Source organism: Plectropomus leopardus, chromosome 11 (assembly GCF_026936395.1).
Source record: "Plectropomus leopardus strain MGB_pleo_1.0 chromosome 11, ASM2693639v1, whole genome shotgun sequence".
NCBI classification, from domain to species: Eukaryota; Metazoa; Chordata; class Actinopteri; order Perciformes; family Serranidae; genus Plectropomus; species Plectropomus leopardus.
The window spans coordinates 28192210-28214536 of NC_142186.1; the positions used below are offsets into that span (position 1 = coordinate 28192210).

The 22327-nt window shown below is 37.4% G+C and overlaps 2 protein-coding genes across 4 annotated transcripts in view; both read right to left on the reverse strand.

Moving 5' to 3' along the window:
* Nucleotides 1–1089: 1089 nt before the first annotated feature.
* LOC121945649 (extracellular matrix protein 1-like) lies at nucleotides 1090–11274 on the reverse strand. The gene is made up of 11 exons (XM_042489945.2): nucleotides 11029–11274; nucleotides 10081–10131; nucleotides 9032–9100; nucleotides 8773–8835; nucleotides 8603–8638; nucleotides 8207–8484; nucleotides 6251–6456; nucleotides 3803–4088; nucleotides 3522–3721; nucleotides 1833–1920; nucleotides 1090–1697 (listed from the first exon to the last, which is right to left on the reverse strand). The coding sequence occupies exons 1-11, from the start codon at nucleotides 11096–11098 to the stop codon at nucleotides 1518–1520; spliced, it is 1527 nt and encodes a 508-aa protein (XP_042345879.1). The 5' UTR covers nucleotides 11099–11274; the 3' UTR covers nucleotides 1090–1517.
* A 4342-nt stretch (nucleotides 11275–15616) lies between these two features.
* The window catches only part of rorc (RAR-related orphan receptor C), a 29237-nt gene continuing 22526 nt past the window's right edge, over nucleotides 15617–22327 (reverse strand). For all 3 annotated transcript variants that reach the window (XM_042489253.2, XM_042489252.2, XM_042489254.2), the window contains 7 exons: nucleotides 22169–22270; nucleotides 21333–21454; nucleotides 20800–20932; nucleotides 20045–20152; nucleotides 19814–19924; nucleotides 18901–19010; nucleotides 15617–18770 (listed from right to left, as the gene is read on the reverse strand). In XM_042489253.2, coding sequence (XP_042345187.2) covers nucleotides 18606–18770; nucleotides 18901–19010; nucleotides 19814–19924; nucleotides 20045–20152; nucleotides 20800–20932; nucleotides 21333–21454; nucleotides 22169–22270 — 851 coding nt within the window. In that variant the 3' untranslated portion in view covers nucleotides 15617–18605. The remainder of the gene's footprint in view (nucleotides 18771–18900; nucleotides 19011–19813; nucleotides 19925–20044; nucleotides 20153–20799; nucleotides 20933–21332; nucleotides 21455–22168; nucleotides 22271–22327) is intronic.

Here is a 22327-nt window from a genome sequence, read left to right on the forward strand (position 1 = left end):
CTGCTTCAGCTGCAAAAATACATACTGTACAAGTTTTTAAGTGTAAAATATTACAAAAAAAACATTTTTTTTTCTCAGTTGCATTTAGTACATTATTTATGCTACAGAAGAGAGCTATCAGAATCGACAACCAACAAATTAGTTACAAACTCACATGCTCTCTAATTTGGACTCAAAACAACTTATGGAGTAAATATATAATATATAAAATAATATAATATATGGAATAAAACTTAGATGCCTTCACACTGTGTCCAGAATTTGCTCTCCAACCTGTAGTGAGTCAGGATGTACTAAAGGACTCAATCTGTGGAATAGACACACACACACACAGACACACAGATATATATATATATATATATATATATATATATATATATATATATATATATATATATATATATATATATATATATATATATATATATATGTATGTATGTATGTATATGTTGCCTCACCTGGGTCAAACAAACAGTGAATATTAGAGTATTATGGGAATATTCAATTTGTTGTACTTCATCCAATTGACGTGATGTCTGATTACTGATGTGATTTGTAGCATGTGTCATATTTTTGTTATTTGGTTTATTATTATTATTATTAAATAATAACAATAACAATGAACTAAAATTTAAGAATAACCTTATGAACAAAAGCATAAAACAAAAGAAGTAAAACTAAAAGCCATTACATAAAAAACATGTTTTTAGGTATTTTGAAAGAGGACGGTAACACTACTGAATGTTTTTGTTTTTTGTATTGATGTGCTGTCTTGTATTTTTGTTGACCAATTTCTGTGTATTTATGTGAAACTCTCGACATACTGTTCTGTTAAGTCTAGAATGTCTTTTGGCTCTCTGATCTGATCAGGAACACAGCATTAAAATGGATATCAAAGATGATGAAAACAGAACGCATAAGCTAAGTGATGTTTTGATCTGTGTTAAACTGCACATTTTATTAACTTATTTGTAATCAACATATTTACATCCAGTTACCAAACAATCCTCAACACCTTGAGGTTTTTTCAAATGTTGATTCACTGTACTAGACCCACCGTGGTTAAACAAAGTAAGAACACCACCAAAGTATATTTGAAAACGTTTTTATTAGAACATTTTTTGATATGATCTTAACCAAAAAAACCCAACAAAATCATATAACAAGAAGAGAAGTGATCTTACAGCTCCAAAGGAATCATTCAAATGCATCCATAATCAAATATGTAAAAAGCAGCCTGCAGAAAATAGTGGTACAGTGAAACAGACGAAAGTCTGTTTTAAAAAACAAAGCTTTAAACATTTCTGTTTCTTTTAAGATGTATTCTCGTGACAACCACGCTTGTCATGTGATCTCAGATGAATTGATGCAAATAATACTGGCAGTGGATGAAGCTAGAGTTTGGTCCACACTCTCTTACAGACCTTTAATTGTTCCTGTTTAGCGCTAGGAAGTCACCTCTGCTGCTCGCTCGCCGTTTCTCCGAATGGCCCTCAGCAGCAAAAGGTCGAAAGTGTTTAGTTGAGAGGGCACCTTTTCTTCCTCTTCTGGCTTAAGAAGCCGTTTGCTTTGGTGATGGCATCCATGAGAATTTTAGAGATGCACTGTTGAGGCTCTTGTGAAGACACGCTGCAACAGCGGCGGACAGCTGGAGGGGAAGCCTTTCTTGATGAACACATCTCTGACATTTTCTCAAGCTGATTTCATTGAGAGAGCGAGGCCAGACAAATGAGAAATTGCATAAGAAAATCAGTATTCGGGGTTAGTTTCATTTTAAAATATTATCATCATTGCTAGATATTTTGTAAAGACACGCTTCCTTTTTATCTCACCTGCAGCAAAATACAAATGCTCCTGCCTTCTTCAGACAGGGGGCAGCATTGCGTCACAAAGCTCTTGAGAGGGAGACCAACAGGGAACCTAAAATACAGTGACATCGTTACTTTGTGTTCATCTTTTCAGTGCACATACGTCTAGATAAATCACAATACTGATAACACAGAATATACTGTTGATAAGTGGTGTCAGTACATTTGAAGATAAGAGATATTTTAGCACATTCGGCTGCTTGATATTCAAATATTTTCTGTGGCAGAAGAAATGACAAAAAGCATCAAAAGAAACAGAAATTAGAATTACTGCCATGCAGATGAAAAAAATGGATGTTTCACACACATCTCGCCGCCGGCAGCACTGATGATTTATACAATCAGCAGAGTTTCAAGGTGGACCCCAGAGATTGGTGTCACCAATTCAATATCTGACCAAATGTCTCTCCCTCTGTTCCTGAATTAAAACATTGAAAAATGTCCAGAAAAGTGTTTTTGCAGAACATTGTGACATCACAGTGAGGTTGACCTTTTGGATATAAAAGGTCATCTCTTCATCATTTATCCTTTTAGATTTCGTTGAACTTATTTTTTTATAATTAGTGTAGAAATTCTTGAGTTATGGTCAAAAATATATTTTGTGAGGTAACACTGACATTGACCTTTGACACCAAAATCTAATATGTTTATGCTTGAGTCCAAGTGGACGTTTCTGCTAAATTAAAAAAAAATAAAAAAAATCTTTCAACCTGCTCTTGAGATATCCTGTTCACAAGAATGACACCAACAAGGTCATACTGACCTTGACCTTGGACCTATGACCACCAAATCAGTTCATTGTTAAGTCCAAGTGGATGTTTGGGTTGAGATACTCACAACCTAGTGGCGTCTCAAGTTACATGCTCTTCTTCAGAATCAGTATCTCAGTAATAAAAAACTGTAAAAGGAGCTGAAGTGTGCAGACCTTCTTCTGTTCAATGTTTGCACTCTAATGTGGTTCCAGCACTTTCTTCATTGTTTTTATGGATGTGCGCATTTTTTACTTTTTACAAATTTGAACAATTTGATATACTGCATTTACAAAATTGAGACAGATGAGATCATACTGAACTTAACCTTTGACCATTAAAATCTAATCAGTTCATCCAAGCATCAAAGGGGATGTTTGAGCCAATTTTTGAAAAAAAATTAAACAACAACAAAAAAAACTCTCAAGGTGTTCTTGTAATATCGCAGCTAAAAGAATGAGGCAGTCAGTCACACTGACCTTGTACCAATGACCACCAAAATCAGTCAGTTTATCGTTGAGTCCAGGTTGACATTTGCACCAAATTTAAGACATTTCCTCTTGGTGTTTTTGAGATATCATGTTCACACGAATGAGACAGATGCAGGGTCACAGTAACATAATCATAATCTAATCATTTTATCGTTAAGTCCGAGTGGACGTTTGAGTCAAATTTGAGAGAAGAAATTCAACAAGAAATTCCCTCAGGACATTCCTGAGATAACACATTCACAAGAATGAGACAGACAGACGAAAAGAAAACATACTCCCACCGGCCACATCTGTCACCAGCACAGAGGCATAAAAGGGAAACTGTACTATTGGCAAAAAACAGAACATGGAAGAGGAAGAGCACACAGACAGTAAAACAGATCCAAAGCCATATGTAGGAGGTACTGTCTTACTTCTTCTTGATGATCTTGTGAGTGTCGCAGATTTTGTTGAGTGACAGCTCTTCAGGGACAGAGGTCAGATTATAATGTGGGTCAGGAGAAATGTTTTGGAAACAGTAGTGTCGATCATTTGCTGTGGAACCCAAACAACAGTGGAAATTCTCCTCTTGGCCGTTCTCGCCCGCGCAGTACTTCTTCAGGCCGTCACGCCACTATAAAACAAAAGAAGAGAGGACATGAGAAAGTACTGAAATTACTACATAAAGCGATCATATCTATATTTCTTGCGTTACCTTCAGAACAGCACAGTTGAGCGCATCCTTCTTCTTTTTGCAGCACTGTTTGAATCCCTTTTCTATACGATTAATGGCCTTTGCCTGATGAGCCAGCCATTCATAGCCTTCAGCCGGCATGCATTTGACTTTATAGAGAGGACGCAGCTTTTGGTCATGACACAGTGATTCGATGTTGTCAGCCGTGGGTTGGCCAGGAGGAAAGGTGATGTCAACTTTTAGGGAGGCAGACGGTTTCTTCTCCTTTCTTCTGTTTCCTCTGACACTGTAAGGAGTCATCACTTTCCTGTAAAATATGAGGCATAAGGTCAGATCCAAACCTGACCTCCTTCAGCCTCTACGATGCATTTAAAACAAAGCAACTGTTTTTTGCAATGTGATGATGTGTATGATTTCTCTTCATATCATTTTGTTAGAATTAGGTTGGGGTTACTCTGTATTTTCTTAAGTGTCATCACATCCCATGAAAACAGCAAAAGTGCATTGCCAATATGTTAAGTTCATTCAGACCACAACAACCCGTGTGGTTAAAAAAAAAAACAAAAAAAAGAAAACAGCCCCGTCTGAATGGGACCGCTCCACTGATGCCTCCGGTGTTTCAATGCAGACAACTCAGGCAAAAATAAGCGCAGTTGGTCCAGCGCAAAAAAGCTGAATTTGGCTAAGTTTTTGCAAGGCCAACCTCCTGTGCAAGTGTCAGTATAAAAAAATGTCCACCATAATAATTTTCCAGAGCAGTAAAATTCCTTCTTATATTATTATAAACCCTTTTCGTGTGTTCTGGCACCTGATATGGCTTTAAACTTATGGATCAACAGACAGCGATCGGCTCCCGATCTTTATTTCACTTTTCACTCATTTCCAGTTATGCTCAAAATGCCCTTGATAAAATATATATAGAAAAAGTGCTATACTACAACTACGCACCGCCTTCTAAAATGTAGTTGGTAGATGCAATAATAATCATAAATAAACTTAACAAATTGTTATTATTATTATTATTACCAATGGTTCTAATATTATGATGTAATGCAATTCTGTGTGTGATTTATCCAAGTGGTATTGCCATACCTCAGCAGAAGCTGTTATGTGACTGCTGTGGGTACAATTATTGCTAAACAATTGAACAACACTCTATTGCATCATTTTTTGATTAAAAATTGGATATCTAGAATGTAATATGAGTGCTGCGTAGGCTAGAAAAGTCATTATATAGTATGTCATCAAAAGTCATCATGTGTGCACTTTTCCTATGTGTCATTCAATTATATGCTGACTCCATAAAATGGCACTCAGTCATTAATACTTTGAGAACCCCTGATGTAAGCTTTTTGTGTCAAAATGCTCTACAATGTTTTTTGGGGGTTTTTTTTGCAGGGCTGGGAGGGGGCCTAAAACACAACCAGTCACCCAATCGTGCCACCTCTTGATCCACAGCACCTCCCTGCACACACACACAGAGTAGTTGGTTGGTGAGAGGGCGTTAGCAGGGCAGGGACAAGGGACTTGATAGGCGATGAAAGCAGGCTCCTACTTCCAGGATCAGCCAATAGCAAACTTCAATTACAGTAGCTAGGTTTCAAAATTTAGAAGGCACTATTTATGTATATAATATGTAGAACTAATGTAATACTTTAGACTGAAATATCAGGAGCTGGACCCGAATCAATCATCAACACTACTAAATACCCAAATATATTGCTTTTCAACTGAAAAAAGTTGTTTGGGGTTTAAGCCCCTCTTTAATTGTTTCGCTGGTAACTGAAAAATCTGAGTACTTTCTAATTCCTCTACCTTGTATCTTTCAGTCCCAGTCTCAACTAAATAAAAAATAATCCTGAAAAACTGCTCACAATTATGAAGTTTGATCTTTAAAGGAAAACTTGGTATTTTCCTAAACTAGCTGGGCACTGCAGTTTTTAGTCAATGTTGCTCAAAGCGGTTTATTTGTTGGGGACTATTTTCAGTGGTGGATTAAAACACATTTGGTGCTCTAATTTTTACAGAAAGACAATGGACGTGGGACTGACTTGACATAAACTGCAGTGTCAGTGTTCATTGTATTGAAGGAAAATGCCACCCAGTGCGACAGTGTGGCTTAATGACACGTTTAAAAGTTTTTGGACAAAAAAAGGTGCTCACATGTCTTATGTCTTTTCATGGGATTTATTGACCACACAGTAAGAAAAATATAGACTTTTGCAAGACAAATTTTTGAAGGCATTGGCAGATGTTTAAAATATATGCTGAAACTGCCAGTTTGTTCTCTGCATAAACACCATAAATGTTGATAAGTCCAAAGTGCTACATGGGCCTAAGAAAAGTATAACCCGTGTCATTACTCTTGCATTTAATTGATTTTACAATTTTGTGATGCCACTTAGCTGAAACTTGATTGTTAATATCAACATTTGTATTAGTGCTCATTTTATCTTTTTCCCCGCATACCTCTGGCAAGTGCTGCGGTCGAAGCTGAAGCCGCCAGAAGAGGGAAGCGGTGGAACCGGCAGCTCCTCTGTTGCCTCATAGTTTGGGTTCGGCGCGTCGTTGTGGAAACAGACGAGCCTGTCCCTGCCTGTCAGTTTGCAGCAGTGATAAAGACGATCCTTTATGGAAGAGTCCTCCTCACAGAAGGATTTGACCGACAGTTCCCACTGCAGCAGAGACAGCACAACACAGACATTCAGGGTGTATGAATTAACTCCTCTAATACTATGAAGTCTGCATGCCTGAGGCTGAACATGTTGAGTAAATGGGCCACCAGCAGTTATGCAAAGTATCTTAAGACACACCTAACCAAAACTGAAAAACTAATATGGTAAGAGGAATGCATTAAGATTAATGCTTTGGTTCTCATGGCAAGGCCTGTCTGTTAAGTCAGGCTGGGCTGCATATAATGCTTATCAACTGGAAGCGCCCAAGGCCTTCAAGTTTGCTTCAAAAATGCAAGTACCATCATCTCAGCAATGTGAAAAATGTTTCATGCCCTTTTTATGTTTGGGGTAAAACAAAAGCATGCACAGTGTTTGGTTTGAGTATGACAGTGGGTCTGCTACATTACAGGTCAGGAATTTAGTTAAAATGAAGATAAAGCTACAAAAGCTGGCAATAATACGTCTATGAGAGCCTTCCTCCACACGAGGATAACTGCAGAGGTAGGACCAAGTTTTTGTCCCAAATCAAGTCCCAAGCAACATCAAGGGCTGAAAAATGAAACCAACACTGAAGTGCCAAAAACTGCAGTTCCTTGAATGGCCACTTGAGGCTGGCTCCAGAAGTGAGTCAATCTCCACAGACCTCCATATTAAAATGCCCAACTTTACAGCTGAAATAAACATGTTTACAGCCTGGTATAAAAAACAGTTTTGGTCTCTATAGCTAATTTCAACAATCATAACAACTATTCAGGGGGTGAATTTATATATAACTCACCCTTTTACATTTCATTAAGGTTTAAAATTGCAAATAATTAAGGGCGGGCTTCTTTGAGTGACAGGCTGGAGTGCTAAACAAGTCATAATGCGCTCCTTCCCAAATGTCATGCCATTACAGATAAATAATTCATAAATTTTAAAAAATCATGGATGTTTTTAAAAATGTGTATTTGTTTGGTTAAACGAGTTTATTAGAGGTTGCTGCATCTATGTCTGCAATTTTCAACTTACATGTTTTAAGAATGTAATTTGTTTATGTTGACCACCTGCAGTTTTTGTATGTTAACAAAATTTTCTTTTTTCAACTGGCGCTCAGTAACGTCATGTCGGTTCTTCATGTTTCTCTACTGTAACTTGACTGGATGCTGTCGAATTAATTAAAAAATAGTGGATCTAGAGAATTAAATGTTGTCTTTTGGGAATAGTGTTAATGTTATTTGAATGAGGAAATAGATTCGATTGACTTCATTAATCCCAAAAGAAATTGAAGCACCAAGAAGCTCACGGTAAAAAAGAATTACACAACAAGACAATAAAAACAAGTTCAAAAAAAGAGATAAGAACAACAAACATATCAAAAACACAAGCCTAGAAAACAATGAAGGACTAAAACCTAATAATAAAATAAAAATCAGGTAAATGTAGGTAAATAAACGGACTCCTGACAATAAGTAACATACTTGTACTTCAAGTCTAAAGGCAAGTAAAGTCAAGAGTGCTTTAATCCAAGTCGAGTTGCAAGTCTTGTGTGATTTTGTAAAGTCATCAAATTTGTCACTTGAGTCCAAAATAATGTGACCGTGGTCCACACCTCCGTATCACAATAAATGTATCTCGGTTTTTAGCATTAAATCATATAAGTTTGGGATCATATTTTATTTCCACAGTGCAGGATGTCATATTATCATTGCACATTTATACAGAGTCAGAAATTGCTGATTCGGCTGTAGGAGTTGTTGTGTAAACTCACCGCCTGTATGGCGCAACACAGCGTCACTTCCTCCCCCCATGTCTGGTTCCCTTTGCAGCATGTGCTGAGCCAGGACTCGGCCTTATTGACAGCACTGGCCCTTCGTCTCTGCTGACCAAAACCAGAGGCAGGAAAGTAAGAGTCTGGGTAGAGGGGACGACGGTCTCCATTGTGACAGATGGCTTGGAGATTGTCGGAGTTCGGCTGGGCGAGGGGGAACTGAACATGATAGTCCAGAAAGGGAGGGCTGAAAGAACGGGGTCCAACATTTGGGCGACCTTAGAGAAAAAAAAACGAGAATCAGACTGCGATACTTTTACAGTTACACAGTACACTAGTTGATACTGACAAAGTACATGAAAACTCAAAAAAAAAGATTAGAAAATAGATACTAACGTCCTCTAGGTGTCAAGAGTCCCGGCCTGGAACCCCCTGGTAGAATAAAAGCTGTATTATTTAAAGTATCTTTCAAATATTTTCTTTATATTATTGTTTCCTGTGCAGGATTTTGGGGAGTCAGACAGGACAGATGAGAAAGCATGATGGACAGATAGATCGAAGCTTACCTCTCTCACTCAGGGTATCCAACTGTTCTGGTGGAGAAATCCTCACCTGCTCTACGAGAAACTCTACGAATACAGAGAAAACAATGAACAGAAGACAACAGATTGGCCACCTATGGATCAAAGATTCATTACTGGCCAGACTAAAGCAAGCCAGGCAGATGAATCTGAGCAGCCAACATGACAAATGTTTAAGTGGACATGCAGCTGTGTAGTTATGTCAAAATTAGGTTACAACAACAGTTAAGAAGACGAACGGTACCTTTGGGATCGAAGAGATCTGCCAAGTCGACCTCTTTCTGCAACATGAAGGACTCTGGTTGTTGCATCTCTGAAAGACAAATGGATTTGCAAAACAATAATGTACAAAACATATTACAATGCTTCACAGCGGGAGTACTCAGCCTGCTTTGGGGTCACTTTTATAAAATAACAGCAGGTCAGAGGCAAGTAATTTAACAAACAACATTTGTAAGATAAAATGAATAAATGAGGCATTTCGCCGCAGCGCACAGGTCAGGTGTGCGCAGGGGCACTTCTAGGATTTGAGGACATTCAGGAGATACCATTCTGTGTCCCCTCTCTAAATTCGGACGTTTTTGCAGTTCTGTAAACGCAGCACAGGCAGAAATTGTTGTGAGTTCTATTAATTCTTAGCGACATGAGAGGACAAGCTGCTGAAGAGGTGAGTGTAAGCAAACTTTTAAACCTAATGAATAGCCCAGCCCCAAAATATGACAATATAAAATGAATATGTGACAATAGAGGTTTACACTTATCAACGAATGTGTGGGAAACCCTGCAGTGTGAATTAATTTACTTGCGCTGTGAATTAGAAAATGATTTGCAAGGCTATCAGCATCCTATTGAGGGCCAGAATTGGCCTGCAGGCCGGATGTTGAGTATCATTGTATTACAGTATCCCCACGTCAGGCGCCAGAGAGACAGAAATACTTACATTTCATACATTCTTTACTCGATCCTTACCTATAGTACATTTACTATAGTCATGCTTAACATAAAATCTTATCCTAAACGTAACCTATACTTAAACGTAATTTCCAGCGATTACGTATGTCACAGAGAACATTACACAGCCCCTTTCAAAGGCTGAGCACTCCTCGTGACAAGCAAACTGAACTTCATGCGTAAGATCAGTGGAGTACTCCTTAAACCTCAACCTCAAACTGAAGTCCTAACCCCTGAAAATAGCCTCCTGAAGTAGAGAGAGCTGGCCAAATGCCACGCTGAACATCTGAGATTCTAATTGGTCCTTGCAGAGATACTGCACTAGTATGTGAACACACGCACCTTGCATGATTTCGTCAAAGGTGACCTCACGCTGATCCAAGTTGCGGTCATCTGGAAAATTGTCCACAGAGAGAGAGAAAAAGACAGACAGACAAAGTTATACAACAATTAATGCATAAATTATATTGAGAGCCAGCCAGCGGTGCAAAAGGCATTCCTTTACTTAAATAACACAATGTAAAAATACACAGTTAAAAGTAAAAGTGCCCACTGTAAAATCTTTATCTTACTATCACATTTATTGTATTTTGTTTAATTTTACATTTTTTACTTTTTCTCATGTGTAGCTCCTGTATTCCAAAGTTGTATTACTTTTAAATGTTCTTTTTTCTTTATTTTTTTAATCATTGCTTCCTTTGTAACTTTGTTTTGAAAAGTGCTACATGAATAGGCCTATTATAGATGAGCCTGTTAAGACAGACCTTATTTTATTTGTTTGTTTGTTTTTTAAATCTAGTTCTATGATGTATTTAATGACCTGTTTAATTTTACTTGATATTTATGTATGTTGATTTATCATTTTATTTATTTGCCTTCATGAATTGTGAGCAGATTGCAGAGGGAATATTTCTTCTTAAATAAAAAACAAAATAAAACAAACAAAAAAAAACACGAAATAGATACTACTGTACTTTACTACCGTCAATTCTTGAATAAAATTTGGTTTAAAAAAGGTAGTGAGGTAGAAAACCGGTAATACAGAAATATCAAAGTTAAGCACAAGTGCGTCTGTGAGTAAAAGTAGGCTAATTGTAGTAAGTTATACTGAACAGACACCATGTAGGCTGAATTTAAGTTTTACAGGGTCTGTTAGCTGCAGGATTTATGTCATTGAGTCCGCAGGCCAAATAAACGCACTTGGAGCAAACAGACGAACAAAAATGGAGTCACCCAAGAAGCAGACACAACAACTTCTGACATGAACAACAACAAAATCAAAGTACCAACCTTTGGATGCTGAGCTCAGTAACAGCAGGACAAAAGCGGAGGAGCAGACTAAAGCCCAGGACGACCCCATTATTAACGCGGTGCTGTCTGAGCTGGACTGTTTGTCCCGCGGATGAAGGCTGTCGGTGCTGGCGCAGAGAGCAGAGGCCGCCCAGGAAAACACGCTCGGCGGGGCAGCGCACAGACACGCCCGGTAATTGGTCCAACAGACGCTGCCGTGCTGTCTGTCTGTGTCTGTGCGTCCGTGAGAGGAGTTTTTTATGGTTGTTTATGGGCTTCAGGGGGGCATGAGGCGGAGGGAGGAGAAGAGGGAGGGAAACAAGTTTTTTGAACATGACTCATAAGAGATCCTGGATGCTCTTATTAGGGAAATGATGAACTCGTGTTAAGTTAAATGTCACTGAGCCTGAGTTCATGTGTGAACACGATTCGTCTTTATTTGTTTTATTCAGACTAACTGTTAACCCTTTGAAACCTACGCATATTGGCTTGATTTCTTTCATGAGCAACAAAAGAAAAAATGAACCTAAAAAGTAGTAAGAAACTGGCAAAATAATAATAATAGATAAATAATTTAAAATTTAAAATACAAGAAAATTACCATGACAGTTGGTTACAACAAGACTTGGAAAGAGTTCTTAATTTTTTTTTTAATAATTCTGAGAACATTTTAAATATGTAATCATAATTGTATAGTCTTTCCCCCAGCTTAAGTTACCTAAACATTCTTCATCCAATTTAAAAAATAAATCTACTTATTCTTTTGCAATTTGTAGAACATTGCTTACCAAGTTGACCTTATTGGCCTTATTGGCTATGTTTTTGGAAGAAATCGTACCAATTTGTACAGGGTTCAAAGGTTACAATACTTGTGAAAGGCCTCTAAAAGCAGCACAAGAAAACTGAAGTAGCTTCAGGTTTTAAAGGGTTAACTCTTAATGCCCTGCCAAAAGGCCCTTAAAAATTATCATCTATTGGCAAAATAATTATGACTTTGTCAAATATGTGATTAAAAGTTTATTATTATTATTATTATTATTATTATTATTATTATTATTATTATTATTATTATTATAAAACAGACAGTCCTCTCCAAACAGCTAATAATACGTAAATGAAATTTACAATTTGGGAAAGAATTATAGGCTTATATTTTAAACACTATACATGCAGTCTATGTGAGTCTTTGTAAGGGGGGTATGGCGGTACAGACATAAGTGATAAGTGAATATACGGTTTCTGTTCTTCATGAGGATTATTCTTTTTATTCATGAGAGTATCAGCAAAAATATATTATAATCACGGATTCCTATTCTAAATGCACTCATAAATCATGATCAAAACTTCTTTTTTCAATAAGATACTTTATATAATGTGTTTATTTTGTGTCCATTCCAATAAATCTAAAAAATTCCATAAATCAAAATAAAGATGATGCTTTTTGTTATGTCAGTGTGAATTTTGCCCATCTCTCCCTCTGTGTTTGTGAGTTATTGTTTGCTTGTCGAGAGAGAGATATTATTATAGACATTACATTCCTTGTTGTCTCACGCTGAGCTTGAGTCCAAAGTTATCGCGACCTCACAGATTCAAGTCTACGCTGACAGTGACCTCCACACAATCTCTCCTGCCATGTTCTCGTGGAAAAAAAAGCCAGATCAGACCAGAGAAGAACTGCCTGCGCAGCTGTAGACTGTAATTTAATGAGTTTCTACAGTTTGCTCTCTGTAGGCCGTAGATTAAACTAGAAAGATTATCTTGCCTTTGCTGCTCTGCCCACAACTCTTTCCCATCATAAACAGTAAACATCAGGATCAAAGTTTTCTGTTGGTGGTCAGTGATGGGAGTCCGGAAACTGCAGAAGTGTTTGTCCCGGGTAGAAATTCCCCCGAGGGGTCAGAAAGCAGAGAGAAGCAAACAAAATCAAGCAGGGCTGCAACACACTCCCTCTTGTAGGGCACTCACACTGGAAAAAAAGAAGTCTGTGGTTTGTCTTGAAAGTATTGAGACAATCAAATGCAACAAATCTGGCTTCCTTTAAAGCTGCTGAAAACTGGTTTTGTGGTCAAAATATGTGCATGAGTTGACAGTAGACAGGCACTGGCTGTTTACATTCACTTTCAAGAGAAAAAATCAGCCGAGGTTTATTTATATAGCTCAGTTGAGACCGATAATCTGTGAGAAAATCAAGTCCCTCCTCCTCTTCCGTCTAATGGTATTTGCCAGCATGTGCTGCAGCGCACCGAAAACCACCAACCAGATCTGAGGAGTCTTTAAAGCAGCTTTCAATCCAGCATGATCTAATCCCAATTTGCCAAATACAACCACTTTGTCAGTGGACCTACATGTCAAAATATTATGCGCTAGGTACCCTCCTTTTTCCATTTTGGACATTCAGGGACACCGTGTCAATGTATGCTTGTTACCTGCATTGTGTCTTTTCAAAAAACGTTTCTGTAAATGCACAGTTTGCATACACTATTTCAAATATAAACATACATGTCTTTAAACATTTTGTTATTTTTAGGTTTACTTCTTTAAGTTTAGGTTCCTTTAAATAAGGTGCAATAACTTTGGGACGTGTGATATTTATTTTGTGTCGCTTGCTTGCTTTTTATGCTGATTTTTCATTATTTATGGTGAATGTGAACACCTGTATGTGTGTGAGTGTGCATTTTAGACACTGCACAGCAAAATTTCGTTGTACAAACATGTTCAGTGAAAATAAATCTATTCAGCAACAACAGCACATAGATAGGTTTAGAGAAAAGTCATTATGGTTTGGCTTAAAATCAGTATGTTTATTACTGACATAAAGTCACATCACCTGATATATACGTCACGTGACATAAAATGCCAGCACATTGTGCTACACATCCTAGCACACTATGTTGTTGTTAAAATATATCCAGACTTTTGGTTTCACACAGGAAACAAACAGTGGTCTCCTAGGTGAAAGTCCGGAGTTTGTTTGACCCATACGCCCTATGCGGACTTTCCTGCTTCTTATATTATAGTAGTTGCCTATGGTGTCACAGACTGCCTCCGCCCAGTCTGTATCCTTGTTGCCTGCTGTGTCAGAAACAACCATTAGTATCATTAGGGCTGTACCTGACTCAGAATTATGCCAGTCGACTTGGATTTGGCTGCCCAATATATGAATATTCAATGATTTTGTTTTTCCACACAAAGCTTTAAATTTTGAGATTTCTGAAGTCACGTAATATAGTAAACAAATTAACAGCGCTAGTGACGGATCATAAATGTGCAACATTTTTTGCCGTCCCCAGATATCAAATAAAGTCAGAGACTATATCGTATTAAGTTGCTGTGAGCTGTAAATTTACCACTTCTAAGCAGAAGGTCTCTCCTCCTCCTTGCTGCTGCCTGCATGTCCGCAGATCCCTGTACCAAAGAGTAGCGTGAAAGTCAAGAGCACTCACTCTGCAGCAAAATCTGGGGACCAAAACATCCCCAAAAGTACACTGCACATAAAAGAGCGACTGCTGACCTTGAACCAATCTCAGTTGACTGAGGGTCCGCGACTGATGATTTGAAGCTCTGACTTTCGAGGGTCCGCCTTTTGTTTTTAAAAAATAGTATTAATACATTTAATTTAAAAAGCACCTTTCAAAACACTCAATGTCACCTTACAGAGCATAAAATAAAAGGTGCCTCTGTGCTGCTGTACTTAGGTGTCTGATCCCAAGATCCACTGACAAAGCGACGGTGTCTGACGAGTTGGAGACAGATTGGTCAATCATGTCAATTGCTGCACCTGAACTGCAGTCAAACTGTCAAACTAGGCAGAGCTGATCAAATATGAATCAAGATAGTCTTACTGCATTGTCTATTTCTTGCCGAAAATGTTTCCAGACACATAATTTAGTGTTTTGAACAGAAAAAATTCATTTTTACCATACAAGAAAAGAAAGACGGAAACCACAGGAGAGCAGATGTAACGGTTTTCTGTGGGTGTAATAGTTGCCACCAGTGGGAAAATAGCAGTAAAATAAACAGAAAGTTGTGCAAGTTGAGAACAGTACAGCGAGAATTGTTTAGCCTGATGTCTCTCCAAACAAAAATGAAAAGACACAAAAATTAGATAGAAAGTTGCTTTTCGCAAACACCTCAACACAGAGGCAGATAAAAAACCCGTTTTCTAGCACAACTGGATGTACATGCGTCATAAACTATTTTTGACTGGAACTTTCGTAATTACTGCACCCTGTTGACTCATTATTTTATTTGCTTCCCTTTAACTTGGTTAGCAACAGTTTTTGTCTATAACAACCTGGTTACTTTCCACTGCTGGATTTTGCTGGAGGGTCACCCACAATGACTAATATTTCCTTTGTGTTGAATGCTGCAGCAACAGCTCTACCGTACAGTGCATGGACGTCTTCTTCAGTGTGCTGCAGAGGATGATAAGTCATACTTATCACGTCAGAGCAATGCATCAGCTGTTTTTCCTTGAAATTTCTCTTATCAAACCATAACAGGATCTTTTTTTTCTTGCATGTCTCAGTCAGACATGTCTGTTTATGTCAAATAGTTTAAAGAAACAGACATAAAGTAACCACATGTGCTTGGTGTCACAGCCTCAGCAGTTTATTTGAAGATTAACATGGAATTATCTTCATTATATTCTCAGCTGTTCCAGGAACAGAGAGGACTACATCCTGACATACAGTACTTAATGCTGAAACCGCTCATCATTTTCTCTTTGCTCATGGCTTTATTCAAAGATATGCAAAGAAAACAAAACAAGTTAATGTGGAAAAAAATAAAGAGGAAAAGTTTGCACACAGAGGAAGAGACTTCTACTGCAGCGCTCACATTTTTACTTTAATTTCTACATTTAATGCAAATTCTTTTCAAAGCTCAAGAGATATAAAAGCCTGTGAGGAATTATTCAAACACAAAGGGGAACATTTTAGAGGTAATGCTGCTTTGTTGGACTCAGCAACATCAACCTGAGGAGAGACATTTCTCTGCAGATGCATACGTACCAAGAGGCAAGCTGTATTAAATTCAAATATGAAATATGTGGGTGCTGCGTATTTTGCAGGTTCCTGAAAGAGAGAGCACCTCAGGCGAGTTTGGAAACAACTGGTGGTTTAGAGTTGGGTTGTGTAATTTTAGTTATCTTATGAAACTGCAGTCAACATCTGTAACAGTACTGTTGAATCAAGTCTGAACACATGATTATAATTCTGATTGCTTCATGTTGTTGTTTTGTGCTGGAATGTGATGGTTGTTTCTCATGGGCCTGCACATGTGTTGTTGCTGGATTATGTTTCCCTTGTGTCTTAATCTGTTTGAATCTTGTTTGACTTTTTATGTTTCACGTTTTTACTTTATATTGAGTCTATTTTTATTCCAAATTGATTCCAACTCATGGCATTTACAGAGGGACAAGCTAGGAACCTTTTTTTTCACGATTTCTACAGGTTAGTTAATTTCTTGCACAATGAAGTGTGACATATCCATTTCACAAATAGTCTGTTTGAGTCATTTCTACCAGTCACCTTCGTCTCTGACCTCTGACAGCTTTGTCACTATTAAGTTAGTTGATTCACTTTTCACAGTTAGCTTTGTATATTTCTTTTCTACCCTCTTTTGTGTTTTGTTGTTTTTATAGTTGTTTATTTTAATTGTAAGGAACTTTGGTCAACTGCGACTGTTTTTAAATGTGCTTTATAAATAAATTATGATCAGATATTGTTAATACAAACCCCACCAATATATTAAGAAAATATATATTACCTATAGCCTATTAAATAATTGCTATGCTATGACGGGCAGCCACACACCCTGTCTGAAATGACCATAAGCAAGTGTAATTAAAAATAAACTAAGCAAATTGACATTATTATTAGGCTACTTCAGGTTCAAGTAATATATGGAAAACTAGGATGTAATATGAGTTTTAAAGTGTCAGTCATTTATGTAGACAGTACTATATTTCATTTATTGCATATTCATATAGTATAATGTTTAGCTGTAAATGCTTATGATAAATAATGTAATGGAAATTAGTTCTTAAGTTGAATTTTTTTTTTGTGGTAGGGACCCACAGACTCCCCGGCAGATTTAGTCACTTATGTGGAAAAAAGCTTGAGACAGAACCATTCTTATACAGACGCTGCTTAAAGAATTCCCTTATAGAAATCAAGTAGTCTGCTTGCAGTTTTAGGTCTTTCATGACAATATATGGAAACCAATTTAAAACTTCAAGTCTATTTTTTAACTTAACTCCTGTCTGCTTACAGCACTGCTACCTGAGGCTGGTGCTGCATGCACATTTAAATTATGATGGGAAATGGAAAGTCATTTTCCCTCATTGAAAAACGTAGTCTCTGCGAGGCTTACGGCTGCTAGTGATGGAGACAAAAAAACCATGCACATAGTCAAAGTACTTGGGGTTGAAGCCGACCTCATGAGGTGGATCGATAATGCAGCTGCACTGTTTCCAAACAGTTAATTAAATTGAGTTAATAGTGAAGCTGTTCATTACTTTATAGTCATGTAATAATTGTACAAAAAAAAGACAAAAATTGTAAAAATACGAGATGAAATCAATGCAAGCAGTTTCCACTGTAGTATTTACCTTTTTTTTTTCAAATTTAGTGTTTTTGATCATTTTAATAGTAAGGTGAGACAGTCAGCTAGTCTAACCAGCAACTAAAATGAAGTAAAGCACCAAAATTTAGGAGGATCAGCTCTATGGAGCTTTACAGCTCACTTTTGCAAGACAGTGTACATGACTTACTTTACTAATGTTGGCATTAAGTGTAAAAAACATAGATATTGAAATGTCTATTGTATAAAAGAGTCATTGCAACCCAACGTTAGTTACGCTCTGAAAGTCAGGCTAACATTGGTGCTATGACTAGCCAACACCACTACCACTATCTAAGACACTGAGGTGAGCATCAAAATGATCAAAAATCAAAAAAAGTACAAAAACAGTAAATATTATTAACAATATGTAAAAATCTAACTGTGAAAAGTGAAGTCACTAACTTTATGACGAAAAAGCTCTTTGATCACTGAGGTCGGAGCCGAAGGTAACGTCATTGTAGAATTGAGAGGAGGTAAACGGACGTGCAGTTTGTAAAACAAATATTCATCACACTACATTGTGCAAGTAGAGAATATTCTTTTTTGTGTGGATTACAATATTAATGTTCAATAAACATCGATCAGTGTCCTGCCTCTTTGACTCTCAACATCCAAACGCACTGACACCCAGAAACTCAAAGCAGCTCATCCTGAGAGAAAATGAACGATGTACCTCACTGACAATGTGCTGTCAAAGAACAACAAAATGCATGTTTCCCTGGAATAATCAAAAAAAGTTTAAGCTATCAAAATATTTAAATTTAATTTTTGACACAATCTACCAAAAAGCTCTGCTGGAAGTAATACTTAACACGCTACGATTATTGTGCTTTTCTCATTTATTTTCATTATTAGAAAAATAGATTATGTCAGGAAGTGACGACTCAAAATAATGTGTGTGTTTATGTGTGTGTGTGTGTGTGTGTGTCTTTGCATATTAGAGAGGATCATCAGTGAGTGGTCCCCGGCAGCAGCTCCGCCTCAGAGGCGAACAGCTCCTTGTAGAGCGGAGGGAACAGAGAGTGAGCGGTGAGCGGGTAACGCTGACTGAACCAGCGCAGCTTCTCCATGTGCAGACTGCACAGTGAACGCAACACTGCCATCCTCTGGTACAGCTGCAGACAGGACACAGACTCAGTGAGACAGTCTGCCGTCTACTGCACTGAGGAACATGCAGGTCAAACAATAACAAGTTTGGAGGGAGTGAAAAGAGGGAAAGTATCTGCTCTGTTCTCAGACATGTACCTTGTTCATTAGACTTTCTTGGCTGTCTCGGTGCAGAATGTGTGTGAGTCCAAACTCGACGCTTCTTTGCACTCGCTGAACTCTGACTCTGTCCTCCAGACATGGACGATCTGCACAGAAAGACAGAAAAAGAAGCATAGTTGGACAATACGTGTATTGTTATAATTTCTCGCACAATCCCCTCTGCACATGGAGGCAGGTGTATCATGTGACTTGTCGTGTTTCAGTCAATAGCACCACGCCTCATCGTTCTGTATAAAAAGAAGGATCACAGAGTCGCGGGACTTAGTTGTCTCGCCTTTGAGCTGACATAGGAGTTAATAACAGCGCCGAAACAGTGTCTGTGTTAAAGGGCAGCCGGCAGGATGAGATCATGGATGCGACAGGTGGGATGTTTTGACAACGTGTTGTCGGTGCAACCCACCGTGGGAGATTTAAACAGCAGCTTGTAGTAGTGTATCAGCCCCTAAATAACCGGAATGTTAAATGATTGTTATTACCATGTTAATGCCCTTGTTGTTGTTTATAAAGCGCTGCTGATACAAGACTCTTAACATTTCTTGTTAAAACATCTGAAAAATGTTTTTGAGTAATGACATCAAAACCAAAAAATGTTAAAACTGCCCCAGTCTCCCCCAAATTTTCAAAATTTTCACTCTTTGTTCTGAATCATTCATCAAGAACCTTCACTGTAAATATTATAATGCAAATGAAGGGAAATCCTGCTGAACGTGGATTTTAAAAAAATCAGCGTCCAAGAGGCAAACAAAATAAAATAAATGCTTCCTGATGGAGAGAGCCAAAGCTTGCTCATTCTGCTGGTAAATAACTGTATCTACTGAAATGTCTTCCCACTTTTCAAAACTGAGGAATAAAGTGCACCTTATTAGGGAAACAGTTGAGTCGATCTTACCTGCGTTGATCAGCACCAGAGCGCTGAAGAGAGCGATCTGCTGCTCAGTGAGCTTTAGAGCGCACATACCGTGAGCAAAGTCAAACACTGCTGTGATTAAATCACCACAAGCTGCAAGAAAAGAAACCACAGAACGTTGATAAACCACCATATTTTGATGTTTTGCTTGCTGCACAAATGGTTTCAGAACTGCCTTTGCACTTCAGGAGTAACGTGCAGAGAAATCCTCACCCAAAGACTTGAAGACTTCGGCTCCAGCGAATTTGCCATCGAAGAAGACGGTGTTGTTCTCCGTGTTGAAGAAGCGGCTCATCCTGACCAGAACCACCTCCATGGAGCCTGAGTGACGAGGGAAGAGAGGAGACGCGTTAAAAGAAGGTGGAGGGAAAAAAAACCCTTTTGAAATGTGAGCAGATTGGTTTGATTTCATGGGGAAAAAGGCAACGAGAAACTCGACGTTAAGTGTCGCAGAAGTTGCTAAAAAAAATGTGAAAGGTGATGAGAAAATTGCCTGAAAATTAACTTTAAAAAAGAGAAAGAGAATCACTAGAAAATTATCACAGTACTGGGGGAAAATATCAAGAAAATTATAATCAGTAAAATGATATATTTAAAAATAGGTTGCAAGGAAAAACTATTATTAATTATAAATACTATTATTCTTATTAAATATTATAATATATTATAATATAAGAAATATTATAAATATTTATATTTATTATTTTATTTAATCACATTGTCATGTTTTTCCTGTTTTTGTTCTTTTACTTTTCTTTTTTGAGCTAATTTCAGGTAATTTTCTTGTAGATTTTTACTTAATTTTTGGGTCGTTTCTTTCACCAGTTGGCTCTGGCTTCAAAGGGCTAACAAAAACATAAAAACTTTGCTTATTTTAAACAATAAAAAAAGAAGGTAGAGGAGCGATGTTACGTATGTAGAATTGTGATTGAAGCTGATGGTAACTTTTTTTGGTGACATGTACTCACCAGTCTTCAGGAGAGCAATCTGGTCGTTCTGGCTCAGCATGCGGAAACCTGGGATGTGTTTTGCGAACTCCACCACGTACTGCACGGCTTCAGTCAGTCGAATGGCGCAGTGCTGCCACATCTCGTCCACCGACTGGGAGTGACAGAAAGTATTTTTTTTTTATTGCAACACAACTCTCAAATCAACCAAAAAAGGGACTCAAATTTTAAAGGAGCTGCCACATTCAGAGTATATCTATCAGTACGTTTACATGATGTTAGAAAAAGTTGAGTTGTTGTGTTGGTCCGACTAAAACTGGACATTTAAAATACATGTTAGTCCACAGAGAAATCAACTTGAACATGAGCTTCCCGCGTGATCAAACAGTGAGCAGAAGAGGAAGAATGGAAAAAGTTTTCTCAGTTTTCTGTTTGATGAATCACGGAAAGCCTCAAGTCATCTGAAATGGCGTGTTTTGTTTTGAGACTGGCTGAGTAAGGTCAGACGACTGCAAAAGGAAGTCTGAGAACTAAAAATCAGTCATCAGGTTTACTTTGCTCTGGTAAGCTTGGATCTCATCTCTGCTGAGCAGTTTCCATCTGAGAGCCTGCAGCTCCTCCACTCTGTACTGGCTGGTCTCTCTGTGGGAACGCACGATGCTGGCACACAGCTCATCTGAAAAAAAAAGAAAAAAGAAAGGAAGAAACACTCTTAAATATTGAAATTAGTAAGCTAGTAAACTTTTATTTATATAGCACATTTTAGAAGCACAATGTGCTGCAGAAAGTGCAGCCTAGAAGTTGCAGGTGTAAAACAAGCCGTCATTTGACCTTTAAAGTGAATCAAATCCATCGAAAATAAAAATAAAAACTCCTAAAATAGTGAATGAGATGAGGAATAAACCAATAAAAGATACAAAGACATGTCAGTCAAAAGTGATTAAAAAAATAAAAAATAAAACAATACTAAAAGTATCATTAAATTGGGATAATACATATGAATTAAAATAAATAAAAGAACTACAAATAGAATTAAAATAAGATAAATAGACAAATAAAAATAACACACAAGTAAAAACAAAAAATAATAATAAAATAAAATCCCATAGATAAAATAAACTAAATAAAAATAAAATAAAATAAAATAAAATAAAATAAAATAAAATTAAATTAAATTAAAAATAAAATAAAATCCAATAGATAAAATAAAATAAGATAAGAAAAATAAAATAAAAAAAATAAAATAAAATAAAATAAAATATAATAAAATTAAAAAAAATTCTAAGAAGCAATGTCTTCAACTTAACTTTCAAAGATGAAGCTGTCCAAACATATCAATAGAATATAAATACAATTACATGTACGTAAGTTGGCTATGCTGTTTGCTCACCTATGTTTCTCAGGGAGTGAGGGTAGAGGCTGTAAGGATCCTCCAGAGGATTGTAAGGATGAATCGCCACCATGTCATGAGGTGGCTGTCTGGAGTCAAATCCTGAATTGAGGAGAAGAGAAGACAAACGTGAAGTAAACAGAGGAGGACGAAAGCAAA